This window comes from Meriones unguiculatus, chromosome 15, assembly GCF_030254825.1.
Source record: "Meriones unguiculatus strain TT.TT164.6M chromosome 15, Bangor_MerUng_6.1, whole genome shotgun sequence".
Classification (NCBI taxonomy): domain Eukaryota; kingdom Metazoa; phylum Chordata; class Mammalia; order Rodentia; family Muridae; genus Meriones; species Meriones unguiculatus.
In genome coordinates, this window is record NC_083362.1 from 76,441,986 (window position 1) to 76,469,447 (window position 27,462).

At 45.0% G+C, this 27,462-nt stretch overlaps 1 protein-coding gene and 1 long non-coding RNA gene across 6 annotated transcripts; one reads left to right on the plus strand and one right to left on the minus strand.

Moving 5' to 3' along the window:
* Positions 1-400: 400 nt before the first annotated feature.
* Positions 401-25,921, minus strand: Ilkap (ILK associated serine/threonine phosphatase). 5 transcript variants are annotated; one of them, XM_021646891.2, is made up of 12 exons: positions 25,748-25,921; positions 16,751-16,816; positions 16,225-16,281; positions 14,022-14,141; positions 12,922-13,048; positions 10,179-10,285; positions 9,525-9,618; positions 8,246-8,333; positions 6,946-7,067; positions 2,728-2,847; positions 865-946; positions 401-622 (listed from the first exon to the last, which is right to left on the minus strand). In XM_021646891.2, the coding sequence occupies exons 1-12, from the start codon at positions 25,800-25,802 to the stop codon at positions 482-484; spliced, it is 1,179 nt and encodes a 392-aa protein (XP_021502566.1). In that variant the 5' UTR covers positions 25,803-25,921; the 3' UTR covers positions 401-481. The 5 variants fall into 5 exon arrangements, with proteins under 5 accessions (XP_021502566.1, XP_060224842.1, XP_060224843.1 ...); XM_060368859.1 differs by lacking the exon at positions 25,748-25,921 and adding an exon at positions 25,293-25,368; XM_060368860.1 differs by lacking the exon at positions 25,748-25,921 and having other exon boundaries at positions 16,728-16,816.
* On the plus strand, positions 25,913-27,437 carry LOC132648122 (uncharacterized). The gene is made up of 2 exons (XR_009586505.1): positions 25,913-26,963; positions 27,104-27,437. It is a non-coding gene; the product is annotated as an uncharacterized LOC132648122 (long non-coding RNA).
* Positions 27,438-27,462: the final 25 nt, after the last annotated feature.

Below are 27,462 nucleotides of genomic sequence, written 5' to 3' on the forward strand. Positions count from 1 at the left end.
AGCCAGAACAACAGTCACCCTCCCAGGGTTCACTTCTTTAGGGAATAGGAACGAGCTGAATGTAGCTGTCTAGGGGGCCTGGTGGGACTGGCACTCCACGTGGTAGCAGTCCTCTGGGCCTCTTTCTAGCCATACCTGGGCTCCTGCTGGAAATGTTCATGTATTCTGTACAGAAAACTGAACAAAGCCCAGCTACTACTCTGTCACCCCCCTGCAAGGTCCACTTCTCCAAAGGGGTCAAACTGAGGGTGAGAGCATGTGAACTACATAACAGGTCATCATGGGCCTGTCCAAGACACCCATGATGGTTCTGACAGGGACAGGCCCAGAGCACATTCTAAAGCAAACACAGTTAACTTGGAACCAGTCACTCAAAGCAAATTAAGGGAACTCAAATGACTAGGAAAAAAGAAACCTTTATTTACAACCATAGAAGTCCCACAAGAGTACACAACCGTGCAAAACAGGGCATGTACAGGCCTCAGTGTCCAATCCTCACCACCATCACTGTCACATTGTCTGCTGAGCCCCGCTGCACTGCCTTGTTAGCCAGCCTGTTGCACGCAGCTTCATAGCGGGCATCAACAGCAGGCTTCCCTTCTCGGGTCTGGATCTTTTCATCCTACCAAAGGGATGGGATCTGAGTGAACAGGGCATCATCCTCTGTCATTTTCTCAGGACACTACAGCCAGGGCAGGGCCTGCTCTGTTCTTAACAAAGGCTGGCAGGAAAGGGTGACCAGCTAAGCCCCATGATAGGACTTGGGTTGAAAGGAGCTCAAAGATTCCCCCCGACACAGGAAATGTGGGGCTACAGAAATGAAGAGCAGCTGAGACAAGTGGCATACCCTGTAAGAGGTCTCACCTCAAGGCAGGACAAGATGAAGTTCACAGCTTCTTCTGGGGTAAAAACCTTGAAGAGCCCATCACAAGCCAGTAAAATGAACCTACAATATAGGAAACAAGGGCTTTCAGCCACAAGCTCATGAATAGAAGGTGGTCTGAGAGTTCAGTGAGCAGTGCTGGCTGCCTGACCTAAGAAAGGCCCTCGTTCCACTCAGTACCCCCAAAACAAAAATAAAACATAAGAATAATGGCACAAATGTGTGTAATCTTGGTCCTCTGGAAATAGAGAGAGCATCATTCTGGTTACAAAGCAAGTCTGACACCAGATGGGTTACAGGAGACCTTGTCTCTAAAGACCAACACCAACCCAGCTCGGTAGTAGTACATGCCTTTAATCCCAGTACTCAGGTGGCAGAGGCAGATGGATCTTGAGGCCACCGTGGTCTACATAGTGAAACCCTGTCTCAAAAAAAATAAAAACCTCAAAACCAAACCAGTAACATTGTACCTGTCTAATAACTCAGTGGCCGAGAAAATTTTAAAGCAACAGAAATTGTATAAGAAAGCTAAATCTTAAAATGAGTTTCAGGTGGAATGCTGCATAACATTAGAGGGACATTTCCCCACCCACAAACAGAGTCATGAGCAGAGACCTCAGCCTGAGATGCTGTGTTCTAGACCTTACAGACAACCATGACAACAGCAGGTGTGAAGTGAACATGCCTGTGATCTACCAGCACAGGCCCAAGGATGGAGAGCTAAGGGCAAGCTGAGTGAGGCATCCTTGGGGGGTGCTTCACTCCTGAGGGCCCAGGATTCCAGACTGGATACCCCCACTTTTTGGTCTGAACACAGCTCACTTTCTCTGAGGTGAGCAGAGACGCCTCTGAGCATCCATGTTTTGCTGTGGCAGCCACTGTTCTCCTGGACTGGCTTTAAGGTAGCTAGCTGCCTTTGTTTCCCATCCTGTCCACAGCTTCTATCTTCTGGCAGGGCACATACCCATGTTTTCTGAGCACGTAGTCTGAGATGGGGACAAGTCTAAGCAGGTTACTCTTTCTAGTATTTTCAGTCAGACTCAGAATAATCAGTCACAACTACGCCAACTTGTCCTAATCTAGGGCAAAAAGGGCCATAACCCTACAAGGGACCTCCAGACAAACCCAAGACCCTAGGACAGCTGACAACATGGCACAGGCCAGCAGGTATGAAAGGAAGGCTCTTCCTGGCAGGCCTGGGAGCTGCCATGTGGCTTCTACTCCCTGCCACCTAGCCCCTGCCCTTCAGCTTAGTTTTGTTTCCCTGAGCAAGTTCCATTCCTTCCTGCTCATAGTGTGGCTCAGGATGGTGATCCTGCTAGGGTCAGGAGAGTTCCCTGCTCTGTATCCTAGCCCTTAACCCCCTTGCTAGGCTCCCTGCACTGCCCTATTCAGGCTCTGCTCCTGTGACTTTCTACATTTATGAGCTAAATCCCAAGCCTCAGCAAAACCCAAGACCCTGCTCTATCTGTCCCAGAACTTCCCCACTCCCCTTAAACCCACCAAGTCACTAGCCACCATCACTAGTACAGATCTGGCTGTTTCATGCTGTCACCTGAATGAGTTGACATGGGTCTGGATACTCCCTCTGGAAGGGATGCCTCTACCCCACTGCCTCTTAGCACAACTCTACACTCCTGTGATAAACCAGGTATCCATCTCATTTGCTTCATGACCACTGTGGATGGATACCATGAACCCAGAAACAAAAGGTGTTCATTTCTGTAACCCAGGGCCAGGCACACTGCCTATTCATCCCCAGCTTCCCCCACAAAGACTAAACAAAGACTGGAGAAAAATCATCAGGAGAAACACCTGTACCTTTGGCGACCATTTGCTTTTACCTGTCATTGGGGGTCAGCTGGCAGCGTCTGATATCAGGCACAGATGTGACCCCACAGCGCTTGTACTGTCCATCTCCAATGGAACGGGATACCTCCAGCACTCCCAAGACACGCCCATCTCTAAAATGAGGGGAACAATGTCAGACTCTCACTTGACAGGTCACGGGTCTCTGAAAGCAGAAGAGTCAACAGGAGCTGAGTCTGACACTTCTTTTGCTTAATGTTTTGAGACAGGGTTTCTCTGTGTAGCCCTGGCTGTCCTCGAACTCACCCTGTAGAACAGGCTGGCCTCGAGCTCAGAGATCCACCTGCCTCTGCCCCAAGTGCTGGGGCTAGGGATTCATACAATTGTACACTAGCAGCAACAGTGGCCACCGTCTAACCTAACCATTGGTGGGCTCAGCAGTGAATCTCATTACAATGCCTATGCCCCCCTTTCCAATTTGCCATGCCCAGTTATCTTGAAAGGGTGGGGTGGGTCCTAAGCCCCTTAAATGATTGATCAATTCTGTAGCCTGTGTTGAGGGGGCCAGGAAAGAGGGTGGCTTGCATTCCAATTGACTTGGCTAGGCTTAGAGGATCTCTGCGGTCTCTGAGGCTATGACTCCTAGATGCTGAAGCGATTTCACATCAGCAGTAGAACAACCACACTCATAGTCTCACCCACTCTTTCTGTGATGGATAGGAAAAGAACAAGATAACCTGTAAACAGGAAGAGGCACCTAAGGCAGATACTATGACTAAAGAGAACCAATGAAGAGTCCCACAGCCCCCCAAAACCATCCTAGCTCAGGCTCTCATTGTGACCTCCTAGGCCCCGAGGCCATCATTTTTTTAAAACTTACTAAATGCCAAAGCAGCATCACCAAGGTTTCTAAGTCACAAGTGAGATGCTGAATAGACAGGTGAAACAGGAAGTTTCTCCTGGGCTGGTGCTGCTGTCCTGGAGGCAGAATTCAGCCCAGCCTCAGCACCGGACACCCCCAGTGACTCAGTTCAGCCACCCTGAATGTTTTTTAATCTGTAAAGACTTCTGCCAGCACCTTGGAAAAGCAGAGAATTCTAGAACACAGATGAATAAAGCAAGTGCCCAGAAGTAGTGCTGAACAGGACAAGTGGGGGTACTCAGCTTGGGAGCCAGAGAGCACATTTTCTGCAGCCCTCAGACCTGAGCATGTACAGAGCCCTCCTCTAGCTCTCACAAGCTTCAACCCCTGCTCTTCCTAGATTTGGGGCTCCTCTGGATGCTGAGGAAAGTAAGAGACTGCTTAGTCCCTCAGCAGGTGGGCAAGGTAAAGAGCATTACATCTCAGCAAAGCCTGTCCATGCTGCTGTGTGCAGTGAGGCTGGAGGCAAAAGGTCTATCCCGGAGAACAGCAGGGGCCCAGAGCCAGTGTGTGAACCTGAGTATTACAGACAACCATTAACCTCTTCCCCGAGGACCATGAGACCAGTACTCAGTCCAGTCCCAGGACTGCAATGTCAGTATCTTCAGAAAGCCTCTCCCTGTCAGGCTAGACCCTTCCTTGTAAAAGAAAAACCTCTCTGCATGCTCTCAGAGGAAGCCCTGTTGCACAGTCTTCACTGTAATAAACACATATTTAAAAAACATCCCTCTCTAAATGACCTTCACTCATTTGTGCTTCAAACTATGTGGTGAGGGAGGAACAGAACACAACATAAACCACATTAATGTAACAGCACCTTTTAAGTGATTTGGTGTCATCATAGACATTCATGCAGCCACACAGTCATCACCACTGTCCATCCCTAGACTATCGTCTCTATAGAAACAAAATAAACCTCTGTCTCCAGTTAAGCACTAACTCATTCCCTTCCTACTCAGAAGGCTCCTTCTAATCCCAGGCTCCAGAACCCTGGCTCCTCAACACAGAGAGTCATAGTCTTTGTTCTTGTGACTGGCCTATTTACTGCACACACTGTCCTTAAGATCCAACCATGTGGCCCCTATGGGTTCTTCCTGCCACCTGAAAGCTAACATACGCTGTGCTTTATGTCATCTTTCAGTGGATACCATGCTGCTGCCCCCTTGTGGCTACTGAGAACACGGCGTAGCAGTGGTTCTCAATCTTCCTAATATGCTGCAACCCTTTAATACAGTCCCTCAGGGTGTGATGACCCCAACCATAAAATTATTTAATTGCTACTTCATTACTGTCATTTTGCTACTGTTATGAATCTAATGCAAATATCAGCTATGTGACCCCTGTGAAAGGGTTATTCATTTCCCAAAGGGGTCACGACCCACAAGTTGGGAACCACTGGTGTACCGGACCAGTTGCGGAGTCCTGCATGACCCCCACGTAACCTAGAGCAACTGCAATCCCACACAGGCTGCCTGCTTCTCCATCCCAGCAACACACAACTTATACAAGAAAAAGCCTTGAACTTAAAAACTGAAACTAATGATCTTAATAATCAAGGCAGTGACCGAAGTGCAATGAGGGCAGTCGGTCACACGGCACCTAGCACTGACAGGCTGCGTGGTGAACACGCAGCATGTGGCTACCACCTGCACACAGCACTGCAGCCGCAGCGAGTTACATTTCAAGTACAGCAAAACACCAAGGAACGTGCACATTCTTAAACAGCTGTAACGTTGTGACTATGATTTTGAAGCTACCTGGACCAAAAAAAAACCTTTTATTACAAACCAAGTTTTCAGCAGAAATTAACTACAAAGATTAAGTCAAAAAAGAAAATAAGTTGTAATGAGAAAACTGGGCTAAGAAATGGGTAATTCAGAATGCTCGTGACTTTCAGTAAACTGCTAGAATACACTAATAGAGTTCAAAGCCTAATATGAAATTCCAGTTTGAAAAAAATAAGAAAACATGCAATTTGTAGAGGACATATTGAAGATGAGAGTGGGCACAATCAAAATGCACAGAGTATATGAAACTGTCAGCTGTGACAGGCACAGACTCCAGGGTCCTCACGTGCCTACTCCAGTCTTACACACAGGAAGCAACATGGAAACCGTTAGCCAGAGCCCAGTGGGAAATCATAGAACTTGCTTTGCTATTTTTTTTTTTTTTAGCTTATTTTTCTGAATGTTTGAAATGTTTAATAAACTCTGGAGGAAGAAGAGGAACAGTCCTAGCCCGGGCAGAAGAGTAGACCACTGCTCTGGGACCAGGCCCTGCCAGTCTCTAGCCTTCTGCACCACTTCCTCAAAAGAACAGCTTGTTCAAGCCCACCTGGCGAGCGCCCTCAACGTGGCTCTGACTGCAGTGGACACTGGGCAGTTAACGTCGACAGGCCCTCAGCCACAGGATATTCAATTTTAAAACACCCTAGAAACTTAGCTAAAAGTATATTTTTAAACATTTATCTCCTACAGAACAAAGAAATTTAAAGGATAACTTGTATAACTAGAAAACATTTATGGTGACATTCAGAAGGCACTGTCCTTGAAGTGGAAGACTGAAGTCCTCACTTAGCCTCTGGGCACACAACTATCAACCAGAGTAGTCACATAGCCTCCAAAGACAGTGGTGAAAGAACTAAAGGACAGAGCAGGCAAGACGTGGTCCTCTGGGTCAGAGGGTCCCAAGTCAGCAATAACATACTCTGAAGGCATCTCTTTATTAACTAATTAATTTTTGAGAGCGTACCTCACCACATTGTGCAGAACTCTTGAATGCAAATGCTCACCTGTCTCAGCCTCCCAAGTACCTGAAGCTACTAGCATTACCCACTAGCTCTGAATCTGACCTATTAAACACTTGAGATTTTCTTTGAAAACCAATTTATTCAGTGCAACAGAAGGCAGTATTTAAGCTGAGCATGGTAAGGCAGACCAATAATTCCAGCAGTGAGGAGCTGGAGGCAGGAAAATCAGAAGTTTAAGGCCAGCTTTGGCTACAGGCTAAGTTCGAGGCCAGCCTGGGCTTCGTGACACCCTATATAAAAAACCAAGAGCAACCAAACAAGGACAGTGTTTAAGAACCTTCCCAGACACACTGGAAATAATGAGTGGTAAGTACTGGCTTGAGACCTCAGTCAGGGAGACACATTTCTCACTCACTCACGCACTCCCCCTAAGAGACACAAGTGAACTAACTACAAGTTATCCACGTGCACTGTCAGACCTGAGAGTGGGCCTCACTCTGCTGACTTCTGTGTACCATGCACATTTCATCCTCAAGTGTGTGGAAGCCTCAGTTCCTGGGGCTCCCATAAATCCCTGGATACCTGACATTCCCTCCGGCCTTCTGTATCCTCATGCGCTCTTCATACTGAGTTGGGTTGTGCTCTTTGCTGAGGCTTAAGGCTGCATGTTTCTGACTTTCCTCATTATATCGACACAGGATTGCCTGGGAAGACAGAGATCACAAGCTACGGAATTCAGTGAGCAGCATCTAGGTATCAGTTGAAGGGAGAGACTCACAATGACTTCACATTCAGCTGCCTGCTGACATACGGAAGTTCAGAGAATCCAACATCAAAGAAACAGCAAAGAGAAAAGTTGTTCTCCACTCAGGATAAGAAATCCCTAGTTTTGGTGTTAGTTCTGGCATAGCCTTGCTGGTTGCCCATAGTCAATCACTCAAATGGCCACTGTCAATCACATCAGTGACAAGGAAGGGAGGCATTTGACAAATTACACCGTCCAACTCAGAAGTCTGTGAGTTTATCTATGGAGGTGAGGATATGAGCAAGAGCAAACACTGCTCCCCTGTGTATGCTCCCATGACCATGGTTACTGTGTCCACTTCAGAGGACGCTGAAGCACAGGAGTAATGTGCCTAAAGTCACACAAGGAACCAAGGTTCAGACGGGGTCTGGGTCTGAAGAATTTTTCTCCTGTTCTGGTTGGAGCCACTTGTTCTAAATACTTATATACTAGAACTAGTCTTCAGAGGTTCCCAAGAACACAAACTCTATGAGGACAGGCGGTTGCCTGCAGTTCACAGGCACATTCCTAGTGGTGAGTACCCAGACCTAAGCACCAGAGGAGAAGGGATGCAGAGGCTGTTTAAGTGTGAGTGATCACTGACAGCTGAAGGGTCCAGAGCTGGATGGAAAAGCAGCATGCCACTGAGGCCTTTTCCTACAAAACCTGGACTTGCCCTAGGCTCTACAGATGCACTGGGCCTTGTACTTCCCTTTCACAGTGTTCAAGCTCCTCTGCAGTCACATACCTTGGAAAGGCAGAGTGAATACTTTCATCAATGCCAACAAAGGTCAGAAAAACAAGGATCCAAGCCACTTGTACACTGATTTCATTCCAAATGATAGCATCACTTAAGAGTATGCATACAAAAAAAAAAAAAAAAAAAAACATTGGGGAGAAAGGATCTGGGTATTAAAACAGACAGGTTAGGGTCCTCTGGGAGAACAGACTGCCTCTAGCTCAGATGTGGATTCCTTCCCAAGAGCACACTTGTAGCAACCCCACTAGAAGGCCCAGGCAGCCACCAACACTTTAATTTGCTGACGTCCTCTCCTTAAGACATGCTGTCACCTAAGCAGGTGGCTCAGAGCCACATACCCGACTATCTCCGAGGTTGGCGATATACAGGATGTTGTCCACAGCCAGGACACACGTGGCAGTGGACCCGTCTTTCCAGGCAGGCTTCCTGGGGAAACACATCAGAAACGCAGTCACCACCTCTGGCGAGGGCCTGGAGACTAACTTGTAGAGCAAGCAGCCAGACTGCCAGGCTAACACAGACTGTGTCCTCTAAGCTACATCACAGTTTGAATATGGGCAGTGTCCCCAAAAGGCTGGGATCTCATGGCGACACTAAGAGAAAGTACTGCGGACCTCTAGGAGTGGCCTCATGATAAGTCTTAGGTCACTGTCAAAGTTCCCTCAAAGGAAGTTGTGGGATCTTAATGCAGGTGTGCCCTTGAAGAGGACTGTGGGGCTCCAGCCCATTTTCTTTGTCCTTGAGTTTTCTGATACTCACTCCCACCATGATATGCTACTCGAGTCAAAGGGATGAACCAACTGGGCTGGCTGATGCTGTGCCTGAAGCCCGGCACAGTAAGATAAAACAAAACTCTCTACTTTGGTCTTGGAGCCATGCACACCTTTGATTCCAGTGCTCCAGAGGCAAAGGCAGGCAGAACTCTTGAGTTCCAGGCCAGCCAGGGATACATAGTGAAATCCTCTCTCAAACTCAAAAACAAACACCAAACAATTATTTCTTACATAGCCCGAGTCAGATCTCTCATTACTGTGATGCAGAAATACATACTTTTTTCAGATTTATTTTTATTTGATATGAACAAGTGTCTTGCCTACATGTATGCACATCTGGTGCTCCTGGAGACTGAGAGAGGGCATTAGATCCCTTGGAAATGGAGTTACAGATAGTTTTGAGCCACCATGGAGGTGCTGGAAACTGAACCTGGGTCCTCTGGAAGAGCAACCAGTGCTCTTAACCACTGAGGCATCTCTGTAGCTCCAACATAAATTTTTTAAATGCATTTTTTCTTTTTCTTTCATTTACTTAAAGAATTATTATTATTGTATGTGTGTGCATGGTGTGTGGGTGTGCATGTGTGTGGAGGGCAAGGCCAACTTTTGAGAGAGCATCTTCTTTTACCATATGGGTTTCAGGGACGGAATTCATGTCATGAGAATTAATGGCAGATCCTGATCATCTCACTGGTCCCACATCCTTTTGGGTTAACAGTGTGAAGAGCTGTCATGGTGCTGGGTACTTCTGAGACAGAAAGCACTGTGCCAAAAAGTATCGTAAGACCTGAAAGGTGCTTAGGAAATACCAGCCACTTAGCATTCTACATGGAGTTATACTCACTGGCTTGAAGCCTGTTTCAGGAACTCTTCATCTGTGTGCTTGAAAGTATCTAGCAGGCATCTCTTCACAGTTTTCTCCACACTGATTACATCTCCTGGCAGAGAATGGTCAAACAGAGTAACCTCTCAGGAGGGGAAGATTGCTGCCTACTGTGGTTCCATTGGTCACTGTCACATAGGAACTTTTTTCTAAGCATGTCCTTACTAACCATCTGTCTGTTCCTCACCTGGGAATTCTGTTGTATTGGTTCCCCAGTGTAGAGGCAGAAAGACACTAAGCACATCCCTAACACCTGACAAGAAGAAATACGCTCTATCCACACAGCCCCTTACTTCTGACCCTTACACTCCTTTATCAGCAAAAGACTTGTCTGTCTGTTTGTTTTTGAGAGTCTCATATAGCTGGCTTCAAACTTACCATGTGGCTGAGAATGACCTTTAACTTCTGATCTCCTATCTCACAAACCATAATGCCCAATATAAGTAGTCCCAAGAATTGAATCTAGGGCCTCATGCCCGCTATGCAAGTAAACTACCCACTGTACTATATCCCCAGGCCCATCAACGACTTTTGCCAAAGCAAAACATTCTGACAGACTCAGCCATGCAAACAGTAGGGAAGTCAAATATTCACATACTCAGTTCTCAGTCTCACCTTTAGGAAATTTCCTGATTAAGTTCTGGTGCAAATTCTGTGCAGCAAATTTCGAGGCTCGAATTCCTCCATGTCCATCAAAAACAGCGAAGTATGAAACTCGAGTACTGAAAGAACAAATTAAAAATCAATTACATCCTTAAAGCAATGACCACACCCCTTCACTGAAGCTTGCTTTACTTAGTTTTCAGAGGAGGGCTCTGTCTAACCTCCAGGCTGACCTCCAATTACAGACTGCTGCAGCCCTGCTATTACATGCAAGTATCACCACACCCAGCTTCATTAAAACTTTGAATCTTATCTTAAGCAAATGAACATCAAGATAAAGCAAGTCGTGGGCTGGAGAGATGGCTCAGCAGTTAGAGCACTAACTGTGCTTCCAGAGGAAGAGGGTTCAACTCCTAGCACCCCATGGCAGCCCACAGCTGTCTGTAACTCCAAGATTTGACACCCTCCCTCTGACATACATGCTGGGAAAACACCAATACACATAAAATAAAAATAAATGATGTTCTTTTAAAAAGAGCGCTGCTGAGATACCAGTCATACTGACATGCAATGGAGGGAAAAGGTAATAATGTTTAAGAGATAAATGTTTAAGTAACTTTCATCCATTCTAATTGTTAGAACCTCAAATTTGAGTTCATATAGTAGCTCACACCTGTAATCCCAGAACACAGGAGGCTGCAACAGGAGAACTGCTAAGAGTCTGAAGCCAGCCTGGGCTGTACTGTGAGTTCCAAGAACAGCCTGGCCTAAAGACCGAGACCCTATCTTAAGACACAACAAACAAAACCCCATTTGTTTCCAAATGAGATGGCTCAGCAGTTAAGGGCACTTGCGGCTCTTGCAGAAGACTCAGGTTCAGTTCCTAGCACCACATGGTGGTTCACAAACCATCCATAACTCCAGTTCCAAGGCCCTCTTCTGGCCTCTGTGGACATTGGTCAGGCAGTGGTACATATGCATACATGAAGGCAAACACTTATACATATAAATAAATAAATAAAAATGTATAGCTAATATGCATAATTTTTTAAACAGTAAAAATTAGAATTCAGAACTTTATTCCATTTAAATCAGACTTTAATAAATGAAAAAGTTACTCATCCAAAACTCTTGTCAAAAACGTCTATAAGAACAAGGGAGAACTTCCAGGATTCTTAGTTAATATCTAACTTCAAAGCTTATGGTGATAGTTTTAGTCCTATTTCCTATTCAACTTTTGTCAGAAAACCCACCTCCATGGTAAAAGCCATAAAAAGCAAAACGTCAGAGCCAAATGTGGTAGCATACTCCTTTAATCACAGCACTTGGACGGCAGAGTCAGGTAGATCGCTGCGAGTTCAAGTGCAGCCTGGTCTACATATTGAGCTAGCCAAGGTTACACAGTGCTACCATGTCTCCAAAAAATAAAACCCACTTCAGGGCCAACTAAATGGCTCACTCAAAGTTGTCTACTGACAGCTTTGCAGGCACCATGTCATGTGTGTAACCCTCTACCTGCATCATAAACATACACGATAATAAAAAATAATTTATTAATAAATTAAAAACTATAAATTACAATTTAATGATTTAAATAATAATATTTAATTTTTAAAATTATATCAGAAAGAAAACTGTCTATGAGAAATGACATTTAGTGTTAAGATCAACTTTTCTTTCAAACATTTTTAAAAATTCCTTTGCAACGTTAAGACATCGTGAGCCATGAGAAAACAAGCCTCATCTGGCTTACAACTTGGAACCTGTCATTGTGTATTATCTCTGGGGACAGGCACTTTGCCGAGGCCCTTTCCTGACTTTGAAACCACTATGTTCTTCTCTGTCATGATCACTGGCTCTGCAGCAGCCATAATGATGAGCTAGACAACAGGTGTTAGCACACTGTATGTTAATGAATAACTAATATCGGGGAAAACCATAGTATGCACATTATGTAATTTTGATTATAGAAATTACAGACAAAATATGTAATTATGCAATTATTCAATACCCAATACTATGTCTATAACAGAATGTTAGTAGTCGTGTAATATGCTGCTGACTGCTTGTTTTTTCTGGATCTGAGAATTGATCAAAATCTTGAGTTCCAAGAGAGCACTGCTTCCTTTCTCCCGGGGCATCCTGACTTGGTCTTCGGGGAACTTATCTTCACAGCCTGGCCCTGGCCATCACTCTGCTGGGTGTGCTTTGCTCTTGTTTTAGTGGCAGAGCCTCGGTTTGTAGTTCAAGGCCTGCCAGAGCTATACTGAGTGCTGGGAGTTCAGGACAGGACGACACCCACACTCCTGCAGAGCTTACTCAGTGACTTCCAGTCCGTCCATTCTTTAGGACGCAGAGCACTCAGCCAGAGATGGCCAGTCACTGTGAGAGGACACCACCATGAAGTCCACTGCAGGGAGGCACTTCATACTCGGCAGCACTCAGTACAGCCTTACTGAAATGTCAGGCTGGCCAGATCTTTGTTGAGGAGCAGTCCCATGTTTAGCAATGTAATATTCTGGTCTCTACTCACCAAATACCAATAGCCACTGGCTGCTCTACCGTGACAACAAAAATATCCTCAGATGCCAACAAATATCTCAAAAATATTCTGACATCTAAGATCCACGGATGCAAAAAGCAGGCCACCCATCACATCAGTCTTTCTTGGAGAAGCACCTTCACACAGTCCAAAGCGCAGTAGAACAGAGGAGAAACAAACATCAACCAGGCTCGCTGGAATGTAAGCACTCACATGAGGGAGGATGGAGGATTACACTCCTGAGTAATATCATTCAGGATGACATGGGCGTCCTGCATCTCTTCCCTCTCACCCTTCCGCTCTGCCACATAGCCTTTCAGACCAAAGATCACCGAAGAGGCTGAGGAAAGAAAACAAAAAGCCAATACAAAACTGTGCCTTATTCTCTAGAAGCCCTAGTCCCAGAGCAAATAAGAGGTACTATGGCGCCTTCCTCAGCAGCATCAGTGGTGCAAGTAAGCACTATCCCTCAAAGCATCTCCCTAGTTACAAGTCTGTAACCAATCGGGGTTCTGAAAGTTTGGAGCTGTGACAGACATGACATGTGAGGTCAGTGGCGAGTGCAGAAGAGTTCCACCTAAGCAGGTGAGAGTCAAAGAAGTGCTGCTTCATGCAGAGGTGGGACCAAGGACTAGAGGAAGAAAGGTCTCAGTGTAAATTTAATCTGGTGACAGAAAAACTCCCATTTCTAAGAAAATTCAAATTGATACCCTGCTGGAGACCCCAAAAGTATCTATTTGCATGCTCCAGGCTGCCAATGGTGGTCACAATCACTTTGATTCCAGCTGAGGGAGTGAAGGAGCAGGAAGTTTGCTGCAGCACAGAATGATGTCAAATTTAGAGGCTGGCTAGTTTACGTCCTCTGCTGACACCTGCAGCACCTCTAGACTAGATGCCTGTGGCCATGCCCCAGCAGCACTGCCACATTACTGCTGCAGCTCTCAGAAGCAATTATTTGTGGCAACGACAGAGCAATCAGGAAGTGTAAGTCTACAGCCATTTCTTTTAGTCAAAGCTAATCAAGAGTTTTTAAAGACTGGTAGTCAGAAAGAATGGATAGTCAAAAGCTAGTCATTTCTGAAGAGAACTAAGAAAAAAAAATAGGTCCTTCTGAACACTGAGAACAATGTGGTTTCCTATCAGGTCAGGCAAGCACATGAAAAGCAAAGGCAGTCTTAGAAGTGATTTGCAAAAGGGGGCTAAGCCCACCAGTTGGCTCTGAGAAGTACTACAGTTAGGAAGCTGAGACTGGTTTGCTCTGGGATGTTTAAGATATGTAATCTAATACATTTGTTTTCAAACTGTCTGAAAACCTTTACAAACTTTCTTTTCCACAAGCTCTTCACCGCCATTCTTCTCTTCTTCAGAGGTTTTCCTCTTTGCTCCTTTCCCTTCATTCTTCACCACCTGGGAAACTGTTGTGGCAAGAGAACCTAGAAACAAAGTAAAACCAGACAGAAGTAGCTGTAGACTGCAGAATGAGTGGCCAGCAGACCAGACTCCATCCAGTCTAGCCCAGAGACATGAAGGCATTTTAGGCCAGGACATACAGTGCCCAGGGCTAGAACTTCTGGCTGGGAAGGTAGAAGACAGGACAACATCCAGGAAGACTCAAGAACCTGACAGTCTCTGTTCAGGAGATTTCTCAGTAGCAGAACTTTGTATACAAACTTAAACTTTTAGCCTGCAGCAGATTCATGATGTGCTACATCCACAGACCCTGAGTGACCAACAGGGAAATTTCCAAAAGCTGCAGAAAACTCATGTGTTCTGAACAAGTCCAAACAAGTAACAAGATCCTAAAAGGCTCAAATGAAGTTAAAAGGCAGGTTCTACCTGAAAGGTACAAAGTGCTGCTGGAGCTGTCCCTACATCTGTACTCAAGCATACCTAACTGCCCCAGCAGTACTATGTTTGGAATGTGTACAATCTAGCTTCAGTTTTTAATCTTCCAGCCAGTTTCTCCAACCATAACATGGTGAGAGTCTACCATCTTCAGGGACTGCGAGAACATCAATAGGGACAAGACACATAAACCATCGATCTGTTGTGGTGCCTGTTAACGTCAAATGTCTGTAAGTGTTTTCGGCAGCCATTCATTCAACCTACTCATTAGCAAAAAGAAAAAGTTCTATGCTAAGACTCAGCTACCTGCAAAAGGGTGTGTTTCCACAATGGTATTATAAAATACATGACACCCTGCATAAAAAAGAGCAACTTAATGAGAAAATGCCATGGGTGTTTACAAGAGTCTCCTCAATGTCTCCCCATCAACATCTGTATCCTTTCTAACTTCAAAACAGACAAGAGTCCATTGCTACTAATGACCGCTAGGTGACTGCTAGTACACCACAGGACATGGTCTGCAGAGTAGATACTCTTCACTAGGGCTTACCTTACAGACTAACATATGCTCAGCTCATAAATGGTTCCTGCCCACTCGAGAAGAATGAGCACTCTTCCAAGAAATCCAAAAATATTGGTTACCAGATTACCTATGTCAATCAACAGTGCTGTGTAAGTCTTCTAATCTTTACTGGTTTCCATCCCACGAATAACTAAGTAGCCAGGCTAAGTCATTTTAAAGTTAAATCTATAAAAACACTTGCTTTGCATATTAACCCTCATATAATTAAGAGCACTGACTTCATTTGGAAAGTTTTCAAGGCTAACTGATATGAGCATGCTCAAATTTTTGATGAGTCCCCAGCCCTGAAAACCTTAGGATTCTTATGGAAGACAATTAAATGCTTTTTCTAAGTGGTCCTACTGACTTCATAGGAATATTAAAAAAAAAAATTTGAAAAAGTAGCAAATGTTCTTTCTACTGGGCAACAAATGGAACTTTTTTGTTTTGTTTTTTTGAGACAGGGTTTCTCTGTATAACAGAGCTCTGGACAAATGGAATTTCTGGCCATAAAAACAGGACTACCTGCAGCTTCTCCCCAGTCCCCATAGAACAACTCCAAGACAGAAGCTCTCTGCTAGATGGAGTAACCATTTTGCAGCTGTAACGTAACAGCGCACCCCTCATCCTTCCCTTCTCTCTAACAGGACACAAAAAGAACAGAACACTGTCACATAGCTGTGTCTGGGGAACAGGAGAAAAACTAGAGTGAAAGACTGAAAAAAAATTAAAAGTTGGTATCAGAGTGAATTTCTGATTTTTTAAATAATTGTTACTATTATTATTTTGAGACAGGGTTTCACTACATTGCCCAGACTAGTCTGGAACTAAAGTTCCTTCTGCTTTAGCTTTCTGAATGCTGAACTTACAGGCAGATGCCCCTGTGCCTAGATCTTAATTCTTAAAAGTCGGCCTAGCAGGTGCAGGCAAAGTTAAGGACAAGAAACAAAATGGTGATAGAGTACTGAGGTCTCTTATCTCTGTTCCCACCTGAGGGTGCCTGTTTAATTTTAATGTCACCCAAAATCCTGCTAAACCCTGTGCATACAGTTAATGTAGTAACAAGGTAAGAATTACCTCCACCCACATTCTGGAATCTGTTTGCCTACCTGGATCGCCACTGCCAGCAGGCGGGAGATCATCAAAAAGTAAAGGTCCCCCAGATCCTGAAACACAGAAGAACCCAGATTGAGTCCAAAATGAATAACCAGACTTCAGTTTAAGAATCCATCCCACCAGGACACCTATGCAACAGGTCATCAAGACAAACTCAGAACTTGTGTCAATCCAGTGCAACTCATTCTGCAGGGAATAATATATCCGGAACGTATTTTAAAGTCCTATGATTTCAAAGGAAACAGAAATTCTGCCTTGAAAGAGCTGGATTTTACTTCAACTAGTAAAATACGGAATCGAACCAGAGAAAACAGCTTGTTGTGTCTACGCAGCACTTCTCAGGGCTGGCTACTGCAGGTCTCTCTGCCTTACCTGAGGCCATGGGTTCAAAACTTAAAGACAGCCAACACCTAAAACATCTGTGTGTTAAAAATGGGGGAAAGGGAGAAAGATTGAGACAACTACAATCCCAGGATGAGTAGACGTTGACACACACCTGGGAAAGCCTGAAGACTGTACCTGAGTCAGTACTGCCGGCCGGGGGCAGGTCCTCAAAGAGCACGGGTCCTTCCGGTGCTTCCTTCCCTAAAACAGAAGACCCGTGTGTTTTTAGAGAGGAGATGATCACCAGGCACTGAGTTCTACAAAGAATACACCTGTGCCCTCCCCGGCTCTGAGATAGTGGCTATGAGTTAAGTTTTATCCTCTCTGTTAAACAGACTTTTATTTTATTGATTTATTTATTTTTAATCTCTTTGGGAGAGCTATTTACTATGGAAGGGTGTTGGGGTTTGGCCTGGTGCTATATATTCTCATGTGTTTTTTTGTTTGTTTGTTTTTTTGTATTCTAATGTTAATTACTGGCCCCCAAGATCTTGTCCCTGCTTGTCCCTATCCTTGTGTAAATAGGCTTAAGTCATTATACCTGGTTGGTTGATTAAACAGTCTATACCTGAGCAGGGCAGATTGGGATAGGAGTGCCTAAGGTTCCCAGGCTTCAGGTTCAAGAGAATAATGGGAAAGGGATGGATGAAGAAAGAAAGAAGGACTCCATGACAGGTTAGTGTGAAGAAACCATAAACCCTGTGGACGGGGATGTGAAAGGAATGGCATGAAAAGGCCCAGATGAAGAATACAAGCAAGTACCATGGGCTTATGGATGGAAGATAATTCAGATGATGAGGATTAAGCTAGGAGCAGCTAGGAGATGGCTGGTGAGGTTACTGAGACAGTGTAAGTGAAATACCTGCCTGGCCCAAGGTAAACAAGGCAATTATAAACCTAACAGGTGTCTGTGTCTTATTATTTGTGATAGTGGGTTAGATAACCCTGTGTGATAATCTTAGGGTTGATAATAAACATTATATAGCTCAACACTCATTTTTTTTTTTAATTTACAACAGAAAGGCCTCTCTTTCAAATGGTCAGTCAACATGAAAACAATGAAATGACATCATAGCAGGTACCAAAATTTTTAAAAATTGGCCTTTTGTTTTTTCTTTTTTGGGGTTGAGAGGATGGGGGAGGGGAAGAGGGTCTTACTATATAGCCCTGGCCTGAAACTTACAATTCAGAACAAGCTGACCTCAAACTCACAGAGAGCCTCCCGAGTGCTGAGGTCAACGGTGTACTCGTGCCACCATTCCTAACTCTCCTTCCCTTCCCCAGTGCTGAGGACGGAATGCATTCTACGTGTGCTCTGCCACTAAACTACACATAATGCACCTGGTTCCTAAATCTCCCCTTGAAAGAGAACCACTGAGGGACAAGATGACTGTAGCTCCGACAGAGCGGAGAGAAGTGCAGGGCGCCTTCAACGGCCCACGGGAACTACTGAATGCTATTTTGGTGATTTTTGCAACTGCAGAGAATCTGTCATAACTGGGTGTCACCAGCAATGAAAGGCAATGGAGAACACAGACAGCTGATGATGGACAGGCCTCAGAAAAAAAGCCAAAAAAAAAGTTTCTTTTCTTTCTTTTAAATTTAAAAATCTGAAGATTAAAATTTTAAATGTCTTATGCCCCATTATTATTTTTCACCTAAAATGTACTCATTATTCCTTACTCCCCAGCTTTAAAAGTTTTCCAAAATTCTACTTAAACTATTAAACATATGAACTGACAATCTGGAGAAAAACATCCTGACAGAATGTGGTAAGCAGAGCCCTTGCCTACACTTTCCAGATTCAGTTACTCAGTATCAGTGACAGCCCAACTGTATTAAACGGGAAACTACCAAAATAACTCATTTTCAACTGCACACTATTCTAAAGTAGCACAATGAAACCTTGTGCTTCCCTCAACCCCGTTTATCTCTTTAGGACATTCTTGCTCTCCATGGGTATGTGTGTGGGCTTAAGTGCCAGGTTGCTGGTACTTAATCACTCAGAAGTTATTAGGAGCCATTTTGGTTATCAGAGTGACTGCCACAGAATCGCGCCATCTATGCTTAAGCAACTTTTATTTTACTTAAGAATGTCCCCAAAGCACACAGTTAAAAAAAAAAATTTTTTACATTTATTTAATTTTATATGTACAAGATTTTGCCATGTGCATGCCTTGTACCCAGACATCAAAAGAAGGCCTTCAAACCTCTGGGACTGGAGCAGTAGATGGCTGCAAGCTACCACTTGGGTGCTGGAATGAAACCTGTGTCCTCTGCAAGAGCAAGTATTCTTAGCCACTGAGGCAATCTCTTAAGTCCCCAAAACACACACCTATTATAATAGATTATGATTATTTTTTATATTTTTATTTATTTATATAAATATAAAATATAATATAAAATATATTATATTATATATTTTACATAAAATATATTATATATTTTATATTTATATTATTTTATATAAAAAGTTTTTTAATAGAAACTTTTTAAAGACTGATTTGTTTGTTTTGCAGTATTCTGCCTGTGTGCCTGCAAGCCAGAAGAGGGTACCAGATCTCATTAAAGATAGTTATGAGCTACCACATAGTTGCTGGGAATTGAACTCAGGATCTTTGAAAGAACAGCCAATGTTCTTAACCCTCTGAGCCATCTCTCCAGCCCAATTATTTTATTATTAGTTACTGTCAATCTTCCTGCACTTAATTTTAAAATTCAGCTTAATCGCAATGCACATGTACAGGGATGAACACTGAGTTCTGGGCATCTGCATAGGTTCTTAGAATGTATGGCTGGGTATTGACCTCCATACAGCACGATTACCTCCTATGGTGCTTTTGTAGAAGATCTGAGTTCAGTTTCAAAATCCTACAGACCTAACACTCAGACCTTGTTCTACTGCTTGTTTCTTTAAAATACCCTCATTTAGGTCAGTTCACTTAAATGAATGTATTCTGTATTATTTATCAATATCATGACTTGCTCTCCATATAGAAATGAGATGGGTATCAAGTTTCCCCTTTGTGGTGTACATGTGTATCTACATTTGAGTGTGTGTATGCTTAAGTGCCATATGTGTATATGGAGGACAGCAGTAGGCGCTGGCTGTTTTATTTGATCTCTCTCCACATTATATATTGAGGCATGGTCTTTTGAACCTAGAGCCTGCTCATTCAGCTCAGCTAGCTAGCCAGTTTGCTTCAAATATCCATCTCTGCCTTCCCATTGTTGAAATTACAGGTAGACCATCATGCTCACCCCACATTTACATAGGCAGGAGGGACTGAACTCATCTTCATACTTAGGTCCAAGTTCTACCCACCAGGCCATCTCCTTAGCCCAATTCTCCTCTTTTAAAACAAAAAGTAGAATTTATCAATTCTAAGGAAAGGAATGTCTTGGGGATATTTAGGTCAGAAGTACTTAAATACATACGAAACCCTGAAACCCTTACAGCTAGCAAAATCTCTTTTTCCTGTATTACAAATGAGAAGATATGCTCTAATCCTCAGGATTACCTCCAGCAAGCTGAGGAACCACAAATGCCTTCACTTTTCTCAAGAGATACAAATGTATGGAAGCAGGAGGCAAAGCTTCCCAGGTGCCCTTCTGGGTCCGTGAAGAACTGCTTTTGGGACCACTCCAATACCCAAATCCAGGGATAATCGCTGTCTTAGATAAATGTCATCTCATCCAAACAATCCACCAACATCGTCCTGTATACTTCACGCTGTCTCTAGAATATCTGTGCCCAACACTGCTCCTAGATTGTATCATTTAAGCAAGGATAACTAGAAACCAGTCTGCATATGTTCACTGCGCCTTTTAAAATGTTTCAACTTGGGCGGAAGAGATGGCTCAGAGGTTAAGAGCACTGACTGCTCTTCCAGAGGTCCTGAGTTCAATTCCCACATGGTGGCTCATGGTGGCTCCGAACCATGAGATCTGGTGCCTTCCTCTGGCATGCAGGTGTACACGCAGACAAAACACTATATACATAATAAATAAATCTTTTTAAAAAGTTTCAATTTGTGGTACACTGAATCCACAAGTATGGAATCCACAGATACAGAAGGCTAACTCTATTCTAAGAAGCCGAACACTAAAGAGTACTTACTTTATGTATTAATTCCCCTAATTTTCTATGAGCTCTAACAATCAAAATGCCATTCCCCCGACACTTAGAACTGTATTGGGTTAGGGGATGATAAGATGACTCAGCAATTAGAGTACTTGCTCTTGCAGAGAACCTGGGTTCAATTAAGCAAATAAATGGTGGCTCAAAACAATCCATAACTCCAGTTCCAGGAGATCCAACACCATCCTGTGACCTCTGGGGTCACCAGACACATATATGGTGCATACAGGCAAAATACCCATATACATAAAATAAAGCTTTGAAAGGTGAAACAATCTAGGACGAGCACACCTCATGCAGTAGCCAGCACATTAGCAGGCCAGGCCTCTTAGGAGAGGGTTGTCTACATTACAGCAGAGGCCACCTGAACAACCAACCCTTCTTATCTAAGCACCATCTTTCCACTACCATTACCCAATAAAAAAGTCACCTTTTCACAGGTAACACGTGTGTTTTCAGTTCTCACAGGCACTCACAGCAGATTTCCTGCTTCATGCCGGCCCATTCACTCAGTTCAAACAACACTGTCACCAAAGAACAGTATGTTCTTTCTCACCCGAGAACACTATCAGGGGTACTTCAGTTAAACACAGTGAGAGCACCCTCACACCTTACTGGCCCCAACTGAGAATGAGCTGCAAAATGCAACACCTGCAGCCTGTAGGCACTATACTAAGGGCTCTAAATGCTTTAACTCAACTGACTACTGTAATAATCCTGTAAGGTACTGTTACTACCCAACAAAGAAGGAAGCTGAGACACCTGCCCAAGATGAGTGGACCATGAGGAGTAGGAGGAGATCCAAATCCAGCTGGCTGAGTTCCCAGTGTGGGCTCTTGCTGGGCACCTGCCTTGGACTTGAAAAAAACCACTTTATACCCTTACAGTTCTCCTAGAGCACAACCCCAAGCTTGTGATGACCTCTTTCTTCATCTTTCATATCAGTACGCTCAAACAGATGTCCACATCTGGATCCTTTAAAATACACTGTAAGTTATAAACTTAGAGCTTAGACAAAAAGGTCAGGAACAGATGTAGGCCATAGACACTATGGAACTTTTCATTAGCAAAACTTTGCACTGTTTTGAATAGAAATGCAAAGTATGTGAACTACAGTTGTCAGCTACCACCAGACAATGTACAACTTTGATCCATAACACTAATAGAGAATGAACAGTGCATCTTTCCAATCACAGCTGGTATCACCCATTTTTCCTCCCCATTGTCCATATTCCCTTTTCCATCTCTCTATCTACCTATTAAGACAGCATCTTACTATGTAGCCTAACTGTCCTGGCACTTGCTATATAGACTAGCCCAGTTGGGCCCTAAATTCACAGAGCTCGGCCTGCCTCTGCATTCCAAGAGCTGGGATTAAAGATGAACACTATAGAGTTGTCTTTTTGTTAATCCTGTAAATCTTTCAATCATTGGGTATTACTTTATTAATCCTTCAAAACATATACTGTAATTCTTCAATTCACTTTAACTGTGACTTGCATTTTTTTTCTTTCTTAAACACTAAGTTTTAGATGTAGTATGTTTTCTTCTGCTATTTCAACTTTTATGTTTATATTTGCAATATTTTTAAAATAAATACCCACAGAGGTTATGTACTACACCTGTCTGCAGGGTGTGTACGAGTGTGTGTGAAGGCTAGAAGCCGATGTCCAGGGTCCTCCTCAATTGCTATCTTATTTTTTGACAGGTCTCCTATTGAACCTGGAGCTTACCAATGTGACTAGGCTGACAGCAGCTCAACTCCAGAGATATGCCTGACTCTACCTCTCCAATGCTGAGATTACAGACATGTGTCTTCATACCAGTACCTAAAACACCTACTTTTAAGTTACTCTATCAAGCAAATAGCCCTTGACAATTAAACATCAGTTTTATCTGGGGTGCTGGAGACTGAACTTAACATTTTTCATGCTAAATATGTGTTCTACCACGGAGCCACAGCCCCAGGCCAACTGTCAGGTGTTCCCAGTTCTAAGCTCAGGGCCACCCGCATTCGAGGCAAGGGCTCTACTGTGTGCTCTTTAGCTCCAGCCTGCCCAGCAGTTTTGAACGTACTGATCTAACAAGCAAACAAGCAAACCACTCTAGTGACCAAACCAAACAATCTGTCAGCATTTTGTGGTTCCACTACTGATATAAGTAAATATAATTCCCTTTAGCAAAAGCTCCATCTTTTTTAAAATTAATATACTCAACTATCAAAATCTTTTTAAGTCTTGGGGTGAAATCTGATAATTTAGCACACCACCTGAAGATATATAGCACATACATTCTACATTTTTTTCCAGGTTATAAAAATTAGTCTTGTGGGTATGAACATAAAATGTGATGCAAAAAAAAAAAAATTGAACATGCCTGTTGTGCTGAGTGGTAGCATCATCTTCCTCCATACACTCAGCACTTTTTACAAAATCACTCAACTGCCTCCTTTAAACTGCTACAGTGCAGATCCCATGGACGTTACTAGCCAACATCTACAAAGCCTAACTCCAGCCTGGCCATGTGTTCTGCCACATGCACAGTACTTAACAGAAGCATCACACATCTGCCAATAGTTCCTGAGGGTGAAATGGGGTGCAAGGCCAGATGTGAAGACACAGTCATATACCACTTTCCACACAGCTCTTTCTATATAGTATGTGAAAATAACTGGATTTTGGGTTTTTTTGCTACTATTTGGGAAAATTTATTACACCGATCCATCATGTATGAGGGTCAGTATGTAGTTTAGTCTTGTCCTTCTGACTACTTAGCAACCAACATGATTTACAGAAACAAAGTAGGGTATTAGAACACGGTCCAAGAATGGAGTACTGTGAAAAATGAGCGCTTTTGGGAAACAAACAAACAAACAAAGAATCTTGTGACCTTGGTTTCTTCAAAATACAGAATTGTTTTTGGAATGTTTTCTGTGCTCCTCCCAGGTGTACTGGATAGGAGTGAGGTTATTTCAGATTGCTGATTATTGCTTGCTGCTGTTATTCAAATAAATGTTTATATGCCTCTATGAAAAAAAAACACATTTTTTTTTTTGCCAAGTGCTGCTTGTCCTTGCGATTGTACACTTCACTCATGCGCTTCTTAACCCTCAGAATAAACTGATGCTCTGAATAAAGCTGGCTCTGCTACATGAGACCTCAGCATGCTTCATTCTCCCAGGTCCTACCACCAGCTGGAGGTAAACAGTATGGTATTCAAATTAATTTTTACATCACAGTATCACTGATTTACAATTTAAATCATAGAATTAATTTTGAAAGCATCTGATGGTTCAGCAGTTAAGAGTGGCTGCTCTTCCAGAGGACCCAGGTTCAATTCCCAACACAGAAATGGCAGCTCACAACTGTCTGTAACTCCAGCTACTTCCTTCCAGGCCTCTGGAGGTACCACACACAGGTGGCACAGATATACATGCAGGCAAAACACCTGTACACATTAAAACAAAACAAAACTTCATCTTGTTAGGGTGTTATGTAGCTATTTTGTTGGTATTGTTGCTGTTTTTTGAAACAAAGTCTCATTATGTGGTCTAGACCCTCCTGGAACTTAAGGTCCTCCTGTCTAGGACTCTATAGAGTGCTAGGATTAGAGTTGATGGGAGTGGGGGGCTCACTTAGTCTGTTTTAACAGTTTGCTACAGTAACTTTGAATTTCAATTCTGCTAATCTCGTCACTATTTAGCCCTCAGCTTTCTGTCAGCCACAAATTCCGGAAGCCTGTCTTTGTTTTAAAACTTCAAGAATACATTGTAACAGTGTCTGCATCCTCCTGGCAAGTAGGAAACAGTTTCTAAATGTACTCCTAGGACTTTAAACATCACACAGCCTCTAGGCAAACAGGTCAGTCTGGGCTGAAAGCTAAACTTGGAGGGGAAAAAGAGGCAGGATGGGCCCTACGCACTGTATCGGCTAAGTCCCAAGTTTTAGTAAGGAGTTGTAAGGTTTTATGTCCTGTCAAGAGAGCCTTGACCTCGGAGAAGACCCAAATTAATTTTGGTTAAAAAGCAATAGGGATTACAAATGATGACAGATCTCCAGGCACAGCTGGTAATCCAAACTGAGCACATTCAGATAACGGGGTATACTCCAGTGACAGACGTAAGACTGCCTGTATAAAGCCGGCTTTACTCACAACTGTAACGGTGGTTAGCGGAAAAAGAATGACTGAGTCAAATTCACAGGCTCCAAGCCTAGTTATTTAGAAGCTCCTGTACCATCAAAGTGGTCGGTGGGAGTAAGTGACGGTGCCATTACCAGGAGCAACCGCAAAAAGATACTACAGAGCATCTCTATGAAGTCTGGAGGTGCGACAGGCCATGGAAAGGACAGAACAATACCTTCTGACGACCCCAAGCCCCAGCACTCCGTGCTCGCCCACCCCGAGCCGCCAGACTGGAGATCCGAACCCTCCCCCTTTTGAACACATTGTCTCCGTCTCTAGCGTCCCTGAAAACCAGCAGTCCCTCCACCCGGGAAGCCCTCGCTCAAAGGCCGCCTCCTCCCGCGTTTCTCTCACTAGACTTCAGGTACGGCTCCACGGGCCGCTCTGCGTTTCCCACGGTTTGTAACCTCTGCATTTGCGATCAGAACTGAACGCTCCGACGGCAAAGGCTGGGTCCTCTGCACTTTCCAATCCCCTGCCAAACACGTTCCCCAAACGCAGGCTGCAGACGCCTCCGGGCCGGCCGGCCACAGCGCCCTGCCTTGGCCGTGCGGGCGACCAGCACCGGGGGACCGCGAGTCCAAACTCCCCCGGGGCGGGCCCGGGCCCAGCTCCCGCGGTCTCGCCGCGGCCAGATTAGAGGCTGCGTGCCGACCCCCGGCGCGGGGCTCCGCGCGGGCCACGCGAGGCCGGGACCGGGGCCGCACCGCGCGGCCGCTGCGGCCCCGTGAGGCGCGGGCCGACTGAGGCGACGGCGCGAAGATGGCGGAGGCCGCGGCCGGCGCCGCCCTCCTCCCCGCGCCGCTTACCGGCAGTCGGGCGCGGCGCGCGCTCGGGCTCCGGCAGATCCCCGAACAGGTCCATGGCGGCGGCGCGGTGGCGCGGAGGCTCCGCGCTCCCCTGGGCGGCGGCAGCGGCGGCGGCGCCGTCAGTCACCGCGCGCGACCCTGCCAATCGCGCGCCGCGCAGCCGCCGCCCCAGAGTGCCACGCGCGGGCCGGGCGGGGTGCGCCGCGCAAGCGCACAGGCGCCCTGGCCTGGCGTCCGCGCCCCGCGCTAGTCGGTGTCGCGTTCCCCGGCGAAGCGAGGAAGTGGCGCCCAGGCTGCCGTCCAGACAGGCTTTCGGCCCCACACGATACGTGGCCGTGGTCCTTGCCCCCGCGTGGTCTCCGGGCCAGGGCGCCAGGAGCGGAACCCTGGAAGACGCAGGACTGAGGGAGGAAAGTTCGCACCTGTCGGTGTTCCCAGTGCGACGGAGCAGGCAAAGTAGCCTCCGACGCCCCGGAGCAGGATGGCACCCAGCGGGTGTCCCGCTGGGATAGACACCAGAGAAATCACCAACACTGGCCAAGCTACAAAAGGACCAAACATCCGTCATTTCAGCCACCACACACGCTGAGGTTTTACCAAGTACAAGCTTGTCTCTGTATGCTCCTTGGTCTCAGAGAAGAGCCAGTCGTGATATTACCTCCTCTTCCTTTTCCTCATCTACAACCCGCAAAAGACCTCCCTTCCTTCAACTGGCCACACATTCAGATAGCACCAGTCCTTTCCAGCACTCGTTACCTGTATCGCCGGTGCTGCGCGAACTTCTTGGTGCAGCAGGTCACTGCTCCACTGTGAATGTGTTCCGGGTGGACCAGCCCAGCAGACCTCTAGGCCAGTTTGAAGTCTTCGCTTCTCAGACAGAACCACGTCCTCCGTGGCAGGTGTAGGATTTGGAAATAATATCACTTTGTCTTCTGTCCTCATCTCTCACACCCTTCCCAGCCGACCCCAACTTGACATCAACCCAAAGCAGCTCTTGCTAAGCTTGCTGATGACTTCCCGCTCCTGAAAACAGACTTGTCACTCTGGATTTTCCTCTGTTCATTACTCCATCTCTACCTCATTTGGAGGCTCAACTTCTATCTGGCGTTATTTGATGGAATTATCTTCTTTTGTGGAGACAAGAACTTGCTGGGTAGACCACACTGGACCTGAATTCACAATGTCTTTACCTCCTCAGTGCTAGGCTTATGTATAGGTCTGTGTTACCACCCCTGCAACTGGAATTCTAACTTGATCCTAAGTTCTCTTCTATTCTCTTGCCATTCATAATCTCATCCACATCAGGCATGGATTGCTACTCCTTTGGACATGACTTAATTTTCCTTTTGTCTCTAGGTCCCTGAGTTCCAGGACGTCCCTAGAACAGTGTGTGGATGCTCAGGGCACCTCGAGGCCCTGACAGATCCCATTTTCTCCACTACACGTCTTTCCTTTATCCTGTTGCTTGGCCCAGCACACCTGGGTGGAAGGCCTCGGCAGGGGTAGTATGTGGTTGAGGAGTTCCTTCACCTCACGGGGACCAGGAAGCAAAGTGGAACAGCAGCAGGAAGGGACCGGAACAACAGATAATCCCAAAGGACACGCTTCCAGCGACCTACTTCCTCCAGTTTCTACTTTCCACCACCCCAATCTATTAAAATGTAAACCTGCCAAAGAGTTATATTCATTCGGTCAGAGCCTTGTGATATGTTTCA

Coding starts and splice junctions, on each gene's coding strand:
- Ilkap (XM_060368859.1), bottom strand. CDS start 25,353: ATGCAGAGGTTACAAACCGTGGGAAACGCAGAGCGGCCCGTGGAGCCG. Junction 7,068..8,245: donor CCAACCTCGGAGATAGTCGG/GTATGTGGCTCT, acceptor CTGTCTTCCCAG/GCAATCCTGTGTCGATATAA. Junction 2,848..6,945: donor AAGGCCGGAGGGAATGTCAG/GTATCCAGGGAT, acceptor CCCTCATTTTAG/AGATGGGCGTGTCTTGGGAG.